General features: G+C 37.3%; 1 protein-coding gene across 3 annotated transcripts; it reads left to right on the forward strand.

Annotated features, from left to right (window-relative positions):
- Positions 1 to 1,675: 1,675 nt before the first annotated feature.
- Positions 1,676 to 10,605, forward strand: RAB19 (RAB19, member RAS oncogene family). Of its 3 annotated transcripts, none has more exons than XM_026695052.2 (4): positions 1,676 to 1,757; positions 6,151 to 6,374; positions 7,049 to 7,232; positions 9,312 to 10,605. In XM_026695052.2, the coding sequence occupies exons 2-4, from the start codon at positions 6,180 to 6,182 to the stop codon at positions 9,575 to 9,577; spliced, it is 645 nt and encodes a 214-aa protein (XP_026550837.2). In that variant the 5' UTR covers positions 1,676 to 1,757; positions 6,151 to 6,179; the 3' UTR covers positions 9,578 to 10,605. The 3 variants fall into 3 exon arrangements, with proteins under 3 accessions (XP_026550837.2, XP_026550839.2, XP_087824623.1); XM_026695054.2 differs by having other exon boundaries at positions 1,756 to 2,031; XM_087968497.1 differs by lacking the exon at positions 1,676 to 1,757 and adding an exon at positions 4,923 to 5,000.
- The last annotated feature ends 2,162 nt before the right edge of the window (positions 10,606 to 12,767 follow it).

The raw sequence follows: 12,767 nt of genomic DNA on the forward strand, positions 1-12,767 counted from the left end.
GGGATATCTTCATTACTTTTTCAGTTCCAGAGAGTTGTGGGAGGTTCTATGTTTCTAAAAGGGGTAAAATGGCAGAAGTTTCACAGGTATAGCTTTTCCTGCCAGAGATGCAGTAATGGGAATAGCTTCTCGTGCCACCAGACAATTCTAATTGCCAAATTACATCTCTTATGGGTATGACATTCATGTATTTAAAAGCTAAATCCTGGTTTTACCATGCCAACTTTTAAAAGTGCACTTTACCCATGTATTTTCAACAGCTACAGGACAGGAAGGAAATAGATAGCAAAAGAATGCCTGTTTAACTTCTACATGTCACGTTACTTAGGGGATTAAAGCACCAAGACATTACAAATGGGATAGCTGTAAGCCCATATCCTTAATGCATAAAATATTGATAACAGAAAAACCCTCAAGTGTGTGGAAGAAATGGAAATAGATAAACAGATTTTGTTGCAAAGTTTGAACAATTATTTTCTTAGAGCCACTAGAATAGGGCTATCAAACTCGTGGCCCGCAGGCTTGATGTGGCTATGCCCATGCTCAGTTTAGCAAAGGGGAAAAGTCGTGATACGTCACGTGATGATGCCATGACGATGCGAGTTTGACACCCCTGCACTAGAACAAAATTGTTGATAGTTGGCTCTTTTTAAGAAGCCTGGAGAACTTTATTCTTGCATTAAAGGAAAAAATAAAAAGAATGGTTTGCAGAAATTCAATACTTCAAGTTTTACATTGGTAACTTTATGTACTATTTGCAACTATGTGAATTTGCAACTATGTGAATGCCAATACTATACACTAGTCTTATCTTGAAAGCAATATCTATCCACATATAATTGATATCACATATTATGGGATCCTACAAACAGATCTGCTTGTAAGAGCATAGTCCTGTTACTCTATGGTAGTAAAAACAAAACAAACAAAAAACAAAAACTACCCAAAGTCTGGGATCATCTTACAACTCACACATTTTATTAAAAACATAAGGCTTCATGATTTGCAGCTCACTTCATCAGTTGTTCATGCTTATGCCTTTTCATAAAATTTATTAGCTGGAAAAGATACCATACACCTGCTGACATTTTTATTATAATTAATAAATGTATTTAGAAAGAGTTGAACTGGATTATTTAATCCAGGTTGGCATCTAATAAAGGTTTGGCATTGAGATTTTACTTTTAGGATATCTGACTTGAAGTTTGCTTCTCCTTTTCCGTTTAGAATTTCAAATATATATTCAAAATTATCACATAGAATGTTAAGCTTCTTAACAAAATTACCATAATTTAATTAATGCAGCAGTTCTTTTGTCTCCTCTATGCTTAGTCTCTTTCAAAAGTGTGTGCTCTCCTATATTATTATGTAATGCAATTCTTTGTATATTTATTTACAAGAAACCCCATGCAATTCAGCAGGATTTACTCATATGTAAGGACATGCCAGCTTGCACTTTCTGCCTTGTGTCACCTGAGGATATACACATAATAAGCATGCAATAAGGCAACATTTTTTTTGCAGACATAGTAAAGTTTAAATGAGGAAGTGATTTTTTCCCCGGTTCTAATCTGGTAACATTTCTTTATGCGGTGTTTCTTTAAAAAAAAACAAACAAGGTTTGAATGGGTCAGGTTCATTTCACCAGCAGGAGACCGAAAGACGCTGAATTTATGGAACTACATTTCCCATCAGGCGGTAAGAAAACTAGAAAAGGTGGGAGGAGAATAGAAAGAAAGCTGTACCTGTTCATGCAGGTAAGACAAAAGGGTGAATAAGGGGTGAATTGGTGCTTAAAGAAGCAAGAATTCTTGTGCTTTGGGATATAACTTGAGTACTTAAAGTTTTACTTTGTTGTTGATATTTGTTGGGTTTTGCTGGGTTTTGCGGGGGAAATTTTTTCGTGAAAACAGGTTGCTGAAAACAGGAAAGGTAGAAAAAGGAAACGAGGATCGTTTCGATAGTTAAGATCTGTTGATAATGGGAAACGGTCTGCTGTGTTTATTTTTGGCTGGCTAGAGACTGAAGTCAGTAAGTATATACTGTATATATCAGCATATGACAAACCTACAAAAGAAAGACGCCGGAAGGAAAGAAGTGAAAACCTATTCTCTTTTTCTGCCATTAATGGTGATTTATGTTTGTGCCCTTTTAACCAGCTGTCTTTTACACATGCAAAAATTTTACTGAAGTATGGAGTAGCAAGAAAGCAATCTCTTTTCCAAAACTTTGAAGAATAAATTATCTGTTTGGATAGATATTGCAGCTATGCAGTAAATGTTGTTATTCAGAGGCCAGCATGGTTTGCTTTTTATTTGGCTTAATGTACTATTTATTTCGCTGTGAGAGGAGTATCTTTTTAAAAAGTTTTAGAAGCTCAAGCAGTTGCAGCTCAGTGCACAATTGTATCTGATAATTAAATAGTTAAATTGCTTGCTGTATCGCCATCAAAAGCTTGGGTAAGAGACAATCTACTCTTACATTCAGAGTTCAAATGATTAGAGGAAAGATAGTCATTTTTGTGAAACTTTCTATCTGATTTCCCCATTTTAACCACTTGTGGTTTCCCAATATTCTTTTAATAAGCTTCTCATATCCAAGCATCTAACCACAATCAACTCAGGTAGGGATAGACAGCTTAGGACCCACAACCAACTTTGGTATAGCATCGCTGGTTTTCTTCTCAGAATGCCTTTCCAATAATACCCCATATTCGTCAAGTAAAAATGATGAGTCACAGTGGTTAAATACTTTTAATTCACAACGTGTCAAAGTAGACTCAAGTGTGTGCTAAGGGGATAGAGAATGTGAGGGGAAATAACCAGGTGTGGGATTCAAATTTTTAACAATCGGTTCTGTGGGTGTGGCTTAGGTGGTGGGTGTGGCTTGGTGGTCATGTGGCTGGGTGGACATGGCTTGGTGGTCATGTTATTAGCTGGGTGCGGCCAACTCAATATCACTCACATCGAGGCACGCATCTCCTCGCCTGGCCTCTCATAACTGTGGGGATGCTGCAACAGTCCTAAGTGTGAAAATGGTCATAAGTCACTTTTTTCAGTGCCATTGTAACTTTGAATGGTCACCCCACACAAGCAAAGTACCAGCAAAGGAAGGAAAAAAACTCCAGAGAAGTTCCTGCCAAGAATGTAATAAGGGTTAATGGAGTGACAGTTTCTGTAAGCAACACCAGAATGTTTCCTTCCTGCCTTCCTTACAGGATTAAGCCAGTAATTTCTTCTAACAACCGGTTCTCCGAACTGCTTAGAATGTTAACGGGTTCTAGCAAATAGGTGCAAACTGGTAGAATCCCACCCCTGGAAATAACTTTACCTATTAGCTTTCTAGTCCATATGTTTTTTCCTGATGAGGCCATTTTTCTACTGTGATTGTATAAGCCTTAATTGGCTACCATTTTTGAGCATTTTTGATGGCCTAAATTTGCCCACTGTGGCCACCAATTGAAAAGATCTTCCAACTCTAACAGAGTTGGAAGGGACCTTGAAGGTCTTCTAGTCCAACCCTTTGCCTATGTAGGAAACTATCATTTCAGACAAATGGTTGTCTAATCTCCAGTGATGGAACAAACACCCACAGCTTCTAGAGGCAAGTTGTTCCACCAAGTACTTGTTGTGTCAGGAAATTTCTCCTTAGTTCTAGGTTGGTTCTGTCCTTGATTAGTTTCCATCCGTTGCTTCTTGTCCTGCCTTCAAGTGCTTTGGAGAATAGGTCGACCCCCTAACTCTGCAGTACTGATGCAACATCTGACTGAAAGTGGATTACCATTCTTCTATTACATGTTGAGATGGAGGTATTGAGAGCAGCTGCTTATACACCTCACAGTACCTGGCCGTAGTTTGCAGACAGGATTCTTGTAATATGTTTTAAGTAGGACCACAGTATTAGTTGGTCCCAAATAGCATTGCAGTCTCTGGCTGTGTATAAGTGTTTTTAAACAGAGTGTCCACAGTGCTACAGGAAACCTTAAGGAACAGCATCTGTTCTTTTGATTCTGATGTATAGGCAGGGAAAGAAAAAGGGAAGCAGTTGTGCAAAATCAGAGGTTGGCTACAGAGTTATGAAGTGAATAATATCTCAGCTTTCTAAATATCTGAGGTAGAATGATTGTACGGTATCTCTGTGGATGCACTCTCACTTTGATCTTGTTCAGTCCCCCAAGGTCAGTCAACAGAGTTACTTTCACCTTCCCTTTTAAGGTTTTGTGATTCTCTATAATGCAGACCAGAGTCTGTTTCCTTTAAAAAACTACAGGCAAGCAACTATTTCTATACCACTTAAAGAAGCGAAAGCCAAATAGACAATAAAAGAATCTCTAGGACCACTTTTCTGATTGGTTAATTATATTGACCAATAATAACAATAGCAGCAGCATTAGGGCCTTTTAAACTTTTCATTATCTTGCTATCGCACTCAAAATAAAGTATTTTTGAGTTATCTTTCTCAAAGATCTTTCCCTATTGTTGAGGTGAAATAGTATTCACCTATCCTGGAACTAGTTTGTGAGAATTCTTTGGAGGATACATGCAAAAAAGAAAAAGCAATCTGAGTATCTCTTCTTGAAATATCTTTAAAATGGGTCCTGCTTCAGTTTCCACTATGAAAGAGAATAAGGAGCAGGACCTCTTAAGTGGTGGCAGTGGCACCAGTATAGTATACTATTCTCATCTAATAATTTTATTTTTCTGTTAAAATGGTTTCTAAAATGTTCTGATTGATTGAGAGCGGTTTTTTTTTCAACTATATGTTAAGAGAAATATTGCTTCTCCTTTTCTAGCTGTATTTCTGATGGTGAATTTGAAAAATAAATACTGGAGTTTTTTATTTTCCCCAAAAATGATTTTTTTTTTCTTTCTTCTTTATTTTTTTCATTTCTCTCTCTCTCCCTTCCTTTCTTCCTTCCTGTTAGTACAAGATTTTAATATTAACATGAAATACATATGATAGAGAACCAATTTGATGTTAAGGCACCAGGCTTGAAACCTGTGAGTTCTAATTTTTTCTTTAGGCACAAAGCCTTTTAGTTGACCTTGGGCCAGTTGCTTTCTCTCAGCCCTAGGAAGGAGACAGTGGTGAACCACTTCCGAAATCTTGCCAAGTTATATACAAACTGTGGAGATTTCAGAGCATAGTCCAGTTCAACACTGATTTGAAGGCACAAAACAAAAATCCTGATGTATTTAATATATGATGGGGATGAGAAGTTTGTCCAATTGTATTAATTCATTTGCCTTAAAACTGCGATCTTATTTAAAGGTTCTTATTAAAGACAAGTTTAAATCTTGATAAGCTTTAGATTTCGTAAGTATTGGTTTCAGCAGTAGGCTAAAAGGCTCAGCTTCTTCAACATACCACTGCAGTAGCCTGTATGGCCTCTTTCTAAAGAAGATGGATTTCAACAAAAGAGTTGAATTGCCACACAATTTTGTAGCTAGGAAAACTACAATACTGGAAGAATGGTGGAAACCCTCTGGCAAACTTCATTTTTGCTACAAGTGCTTCTGAATTTTTCTATTGACTTTAGGAATAGCGATAAATCCTTGGTTAACAATGATAAATTATAATCAGATTTTCTGTTGCTAAGTGATGCAGTCATAAAACGTGATATCACATAGCCATGCTACTTTGTTATGGCAGTTCCAGCAGAGCCTGGTTACTGTTGTTAAGTGAGAACCATGTGGATCTTTGAGTGAAGACCTCGTCATGGTGACTTCCAGGTTTCTGCCATCTTCCCCATTGAATTTGCTTGTGGGAAGCTGCAAGGAAGGTTGCAAGTAGCATTCACATGACTGGGAGAAATCTGAGCTGGTTGCTGGGCACCTGGATCAAAATCATGTAACCACAAGGGTGTTCCAGTGGCCGGACCTTCAAGGATTAGTCATAACTATCACTTGTTCATCATTCTCAAATGTTTGAAGTGTTGTTGAACTAGTGGCTGTTTAACAAGGACCATCTGTAGTAGCTAGGAAGTCTACTTGTTTTACAAAAGCACTGAAACTGTTAAATCAGAAGAATGCATCACTTGGATGCAACACCAAAGGATCAAAACCATTCAAGTGATTTGTAATTTAATTAGGTTTTAAAATTTACGTTGATTTGCATTTTTGCATTCATTTCCTTCCCCCATTAATCTAGGGCCAAAGTTCTCAAAACTCTAGAATATCATGGCTTTCACCAATGTGGAGATAGACGATGCATTTGACTACTTGTTCAAGATCATTCTGATTGGAGACTCGAATGTGGGAAAGACATGTGTGGTCCATCGTTTCAAGTCAGGACAATACCATACGAAGCAGCAGAACACTATTGGGGTTGACTTTACAGTGCGTTCCCTGGAAATCGATGGCAAGAAGGTGAAGGTGAGTGATACAGTTCTCTACTGTGTCTTTTCATGATTGGTAGGATTTTTCCACCTAGCCATTAGCCTCATGCTTCTCGTCTTTCCTGCACTTCATGCCATTGTATGAATGTCCCTATAGCTGGTCCCTGGGCTTTGGGTAATGAGAAAGGAAATGAGGCAGTTTAACTGGGCAGCGGAGGAAAGATAAAACTTGAATTTTAGGCAGTGCCTCATCCTCATCCTTATTATAACCTTATGTTCAATGACTGGGCTAAGCAAACAGTAAAGTATACATCCAAGCATTTCTAAAGACAAGGGAAGGGAATAAGTCCTGGCTGCATCATATCTTGGAATGAGGAAAATCCCAGTAGTTGAAAAATCATATGAGGCAGGAGTTCCAGGCAAGTTTTCCAGATCCAGAGAAGGGTATAATTTGGCAGCATCTTTTCTACAGCAACAGTTGAGATAACACTGGGTCATTCCTAAAGATCTGAAGTACCCAAGCCAGGAAAAGCTTTGAAATACAGTTATGCATCACTTGCCTGAGAATAGCTGTGTTATAAATTTTACTGTAAATATAATTACACAAGGCTAAGATAGAGAAGTCAGTGGCAGAGCAACAATTTCTAGCATTTAGGTGTTTTGAGAAACCATTTGTATTTCTGCCTCTATTAAATTTCCTTCGAATTTCAGATACAAGTGTGGGATACAGCAGGCCAAGAACGCTTCCGGACAATAACTCAAAGTTATTATCGCAGTGCCCATGGTGCTATTCTCGCCTACGATATAACCAGAAAATCTACATTTGAATCTATTCCTCATTGGATTTATGAAATTGAAAAATATGGCGCAGCAAACTTGGTCTTAATGTTGATTGGTAAGTTCTGAAGTCTATCCCATCTTTGCCCCTCTTATAGTTGGAAAGTTTGAGAATTACTTTTAAAACAAGAGGGGGGGGGGATAGTACTGATTTTACTGAAACAGAATTGGTGGGCAAGAAATATGGAAGAGCTTGTATAAATATCTTAAGAGAAAATTTATTTCCCAGTTATTGACTTTGTGTTTTAAGAGATGCAATTCTAAGTTTACCTTATTAGCACATGAATCTTCTTAGCTACATGGTAATAAATTCTAGGTAAAATACTACAATCAAGTTAATGCATTGTCAAAACATTAAGAATTAGAATGAGACTGTCGTTCAATCTAGACAATTGAGGAAAAAAATAACAGCATCTTTTGTGATAAAATATGAATATCATAGGGCTAAGACAATTAAATTATCAATAATTATTGTATGAATTGCCCAGGGGCAGCCCTAATATTAGATAGAATGAGGTCATTTTGGTAGATAAATCAGGACAGTAAAATAAAAATAAAATATTGTTAATCTGAAACCAGAAATCTTCAGGGAAGAGAATAAAACTTCCTTAAATGCATTACATACTATACCTGTCTTGTGGCTAAAACAGGGGTACCCAGCCCCTGGTCTGTGGACCAGCATGCCAAAAACCAGTCTGTGCAAACAAGCGAAGTCCCATCCATGGGATGCAGGCAGCATGTGAAACCATGCCCTCTCCGGTCTGCGGGAAAACCTCTCTCCACGGAACTGGTCTCTGGTGCCCAAAAGTTTGGAGGCTGCTAAGCTAAGGGAACAAATGTTGCTGTATGAAATACACAGGGCTAGCCTTCCGTTTTATGAAGTAAGCAGCTGCTTGAACTGATCAGCTGAGATAGCTAATGAATTGGGAGAAATATCTACCCTCTGTTCTTCCAACTAGCCTCTAGAGAAGTCCATTGTATTTTAAAAAGGTACAGCTCTCTGAAGTACAGGCAGTCCTCGACTTACAATAGTTCATTTAGTGACCTTTTGAAGTTACAATGGCACTTTAAAAAGTGACTTGTGATTGTTTTTAATAATCATGACTATTGCAGCATCCCTAGGGTCACATGATTAAAATTCAGATGCTTTGCAACTGGCTCATATTTATGATGGTTGTGTCAGGATTCCGGCAATTGCCCTAATTAAATGATGAGCCTCAAGTGTTCTTTTGCAACCTTCTGACAAGCAAAGGCAATGGGGAAGCCAGATTCACTTAACTATGTTACTAGAGCCCTGGTGGCACAGTGGTTAGAATGCTGTATTGCAGTCTACTTCTGCTGACTGCCAGCTGCCAGCTGTCCGGTAGTTCGATTCTCACCAGGTTGAGTCAAGGTTGACTCAGCCTTCCATCCTTCCGAGGTGGGTAAAATGAGGATCCAGATTGTTGGGGGCAAGATGCTGACTCTGTAAACTGCTTAGAGAGGGCTGTAAAAGCACTGTGAAGAGGTATATAAGTCTAAGTGCTATTGCTACTAAGTTAGCAACTGCAGTGATTCACTTGACAAATATGGCAAGAAAGTGGCAAAATTCACTTACCAAATATCTTGCTTAGCAACAGAAATTGTGGGCTCAATTGTGCTCCTCAGTCAAGGACTACTGTACCTGTACCTTATACAGCCACCCATTTTTGTTGGCTCTAAAGTGGTCCTCAGCATACGACAGGTTATTGCCATGATTATTCAGTGTGTCCTCTTGAGAATTCAACATAGATAGCTGTGGGACTGGGAGCTTAAAACGGTAGTATGTGTGTCATGCTACAATAATGCACACACTGTAAATTTGCATCAGTTGCGTACATAGCTGCTTATGAAATTTGTATCATTCATGCAATAATTTTATGACGTGTCAGTGAGATTTGTGCCACTTATGATCCTCAGAGTAATGCTATTAGAGCTGCCAGGGTGCTGAGCAACAAGAGACAAAAATGTGAGGAGTAAGACCACTGTGGAAGGAGGACCAAGGAGATGGCACAAGAATGCTCTGCTTCTTGGTTTCCTGCATAGTTTTACCTCTGCTCCATTTATTTGCCCCAATTATCCACTGGAAATCTAAAAATGGTTATAATTCAATTTAAAGGGAACAAATCAGACGAATCGGAGAAACGGCAAGTCCTGTTTGAAGATGCTTGCACATTGGCCGAGAAACACAGTCTTCTGGCTGTACTGGAGACTTCAGCCAAGGAGGCCCAGAATATTGATGAGGTTTTTATCTTGATGGCTAAGGAACTGATGGCTAGGAATACCTTACAACTTCACGGGGAGAATGGATCTTCATTCAACATCCATCTGGACGCTAGGCCAGTGATGGTTTCACAGACTGAGACATCCAACTGCTCCTGTTGAGCAAAGGCAACGTATCCCAATGCTCTCTTCCCTTACAAGAACTTTCCATGTGTGATTCCACTGTATCATCCTAATGCCATGCCATCATTGCTGAATGTCGTTCTTTGGAAATAGAAGGCTTCTTGTTTCCACTGATCAGCAACAAAGACTGGATGAAGGACTTTCTTTGGCAGACATGAGCCGATACAGAGAAGATTGTCTGTGAATACTTCTGATAAGCCACTTTCTATCAACCTTCACTGGTGGCTATGAAAAATATGGTGGGTTTCTTCTACTGTATATATACTGTGTTTAGTTCAGGGATGATAAGAGTTGTTGGTAGCAATTGAGTCAAATTATTAATGGGTAAATACAGAATCTTTTTTTTAAAGAAATAGAAATCTAAGCAAGTACAAAACAAGTTCTGCAGGATTTTTCTGCCTATCTAAGAAATGCCCCCGTTTAGTCAGTTTCCTATCTCGGATTACTATAACAATGTCTGTTTAAATTTATGTTTAACAAGGTAATCTTATTTAGTGTGTATTTTGGCTTCCTTAACTGTTTGATTTTGTGCAGCCCATAGATTACCAGGGAATGATTGTGATGCTCAAGAGATATACTTGAAAGAGTGTATGGAGAATACCCTGTAGTGAAATTAAATGCTGATTTCAGTTATGTCATTTTTCCCCAACATGTGTAACAACTACTTAAGAGATGGTTCCACAAAACAAAGACTTATAGACCATTCCAGAAATATACTGAAACTACAAGCACTAAAGTAGTGCATTTTTAATCAGTTACCATAAATATGATAAACTATATACCGTACTGTAGCTGTTTTTTAATAATAGCACTTAGTAGCTTTTAATATTTATCATTTATTGCTAGTATTTTTTCAGTAAGTCAAAAGTCAATATAGCAACATTTCAAAATTACTGGAAGGCATTTGTCAGCATCACAATATTTAATTAATTTTTTTACTACTTGATTATGAGAAAGCTGATCTCACTGACCATGGTATTAATAATCAAAGAACTGAGTCCTCTTTTTTTAGGTGTTTGTGAGTTCTTTGTCTTGCATTCCCAAGCAAATAATTCTAAATTTATTTCTTAAAGTAGAGAGACAGACTGTGAGTTTTCTATTTTGATTAAGTGCTTTTTCTGCTTGCCAACTTGATAAAAAAGCTTTGGGGGAAGAAATGAAATAGTCACTAAATCACCTCTCCAGATATGCTAGGCAGGGCATTCTGGGACTTATAGTCCCAATGCATCTGGAAGATATGGGTTTGGGGAAGTCCTGCCTCAGTACAGTGTTGGTGCTTTAATCTTTGGTTTAAAGTCAGATTCCTCAGATTTACATTTTTATAATATAAGAAAATTTAGTATGTATTTATTGATGTTTTATTTCTTATTATCCATGCCCAAGGGTTTGTTGCTGAATTGCCTAGTTTTAAAGGGAAAGGTTGGTTCTCTAATTAGCACTGAATATTGATATATATTTAAAAGCCTTTCCTTTTTACATTATTTTAAGGTAAAATGAAGATTCTAATAAATAAGGGATTTTTCCATTATTGCTGAAGTAATGTATTGTTATGGAAATAAACTAGACAGAATGAAATTCAACATTTTTTAAAAAAAACTTAACATGGACCAGATACTCAAATACATGGTACTTGTGTGGATTTACACATTATGCTAAGTGATGATTTTTATTACATGCTTTGTTAAATAAGATATAATTGATTGGTCTATAAAATGAGCTAAATAAAAATATAATTGGCTAGTGTGTGTTGTATAAACCTAGCCAGTTTGGTTAGCTTATGACTGAATATGCAGTGTGAGCTCAACTAACTGGGTTAAATCAGTAAACCTCAATTCATGAATTAAGAGTGTACTGCATGGCCCTAGTATAGTTATCAATAGTGGTTTCAAATACGCGTGAACCAGGCCACCTGAATATGCAACAAACATGGTTATTAATTGTATCTAGGTTGAGGTCCTATTTTTGGTCAGATAGGAAAGAAAACTGTGAGGATCAGCTTCCAGAGCCAATGTATTAACCAAGAAAAAAAAAACAGCTGCTTTATGAACTCAAAAATAGGTGCTCTGTATCTCTTTTATCCATTCCAAAGTATTTCTTCAAAGGATTTGTACAGGTATAGTGCCTACTCCTTCTTATTTAATATATTTACTTCCAAGTCATGATAAGACAAGATATGGTTATGGTTTCCAAATATATAGGGAGTCACTCCTGTAATCCTTTCTAGAATCCAAAGATGCTGCTTCCAAATAGTACAATATAGGTTTAGAATGTTTTATGTAATCTCACAGCTCAGAAATCATTTCATAGATCTCATCCGAGTATTTCAGCCCTGCATAGTTCTATTACTATTTTATTTCAAATTCAGATTTTTTAAAAAAAATGGTGATAGGAATTTGGCAAATGTTCTCTGAGTGCATTGGTCTGATAATATGAGATAGCTGTAATCCTTGTTCTATCAGATACATTAAATTAATGATGCATTATTAAACCAGAGCATGGAACTACATAGAAAGAAGATAGAAGTGTGTGAGCCAGACACTCACTTTCTTGAAATCCACGTGGCAGTATTTATTCTCAAATAGGGGTGTTGCATCCCCCGCTTCTACTACAACCACAATCAGAGCAAGTGAGTAGAAAAACCTCTCTGATGACTCAGACTTGTTTGGCCATTGTTGGAGTAACTTTCTATAATTCCTAGCCATAGAGACCATTATCTTTTTAGATGTCCATATCTAAAGCAAAAACCTTTCTTACGAGGTTATTCAGCCCTAAAATGATGAAATGTGAATAAGAAAATAATTCTTTAATGGCTATTTACATTAACAGAAGCATGGTAAAAGGCTCGAAGAAATCAGGTTTGGAATGCACTAGATATCACTGGATCAATTCGTCTTAATAACTTACAAAGATCAGATCTGAGCACAAATATAATGAGCAAGATCATTTATTTTAATTCACTGAGAGGACAACATTGCATTTTCTGCCAGTTTGTCTCTACTTAAAGTAGGTCTCCCAAAAGCTGTTAATTGTTTTGAACAAAATAAATTAGATCCATTAATGCCATCTGATTCATTCAGAAATAATAAGGCTGATGTCTCACAGTGACTACTTGGAAGATCCATACATAAAATTGTCAATCTAATAATCCAGGCAGATTTATGGTAGGCTA

Source organism: Notechis scutatus, chromosome 6, assembly GCF_049901735.1.
Source record: "Notechis scutatus isolate UNSWTSFEM ecotype Mainland chromosome 6, rNotScu1.2, whole genome shotgun sequence".
NCBI lineage: Eukaryota > Metazoa > Chordata > Lepidosauria > Squamata > Elapidae > Notechis > Notechis scutatus.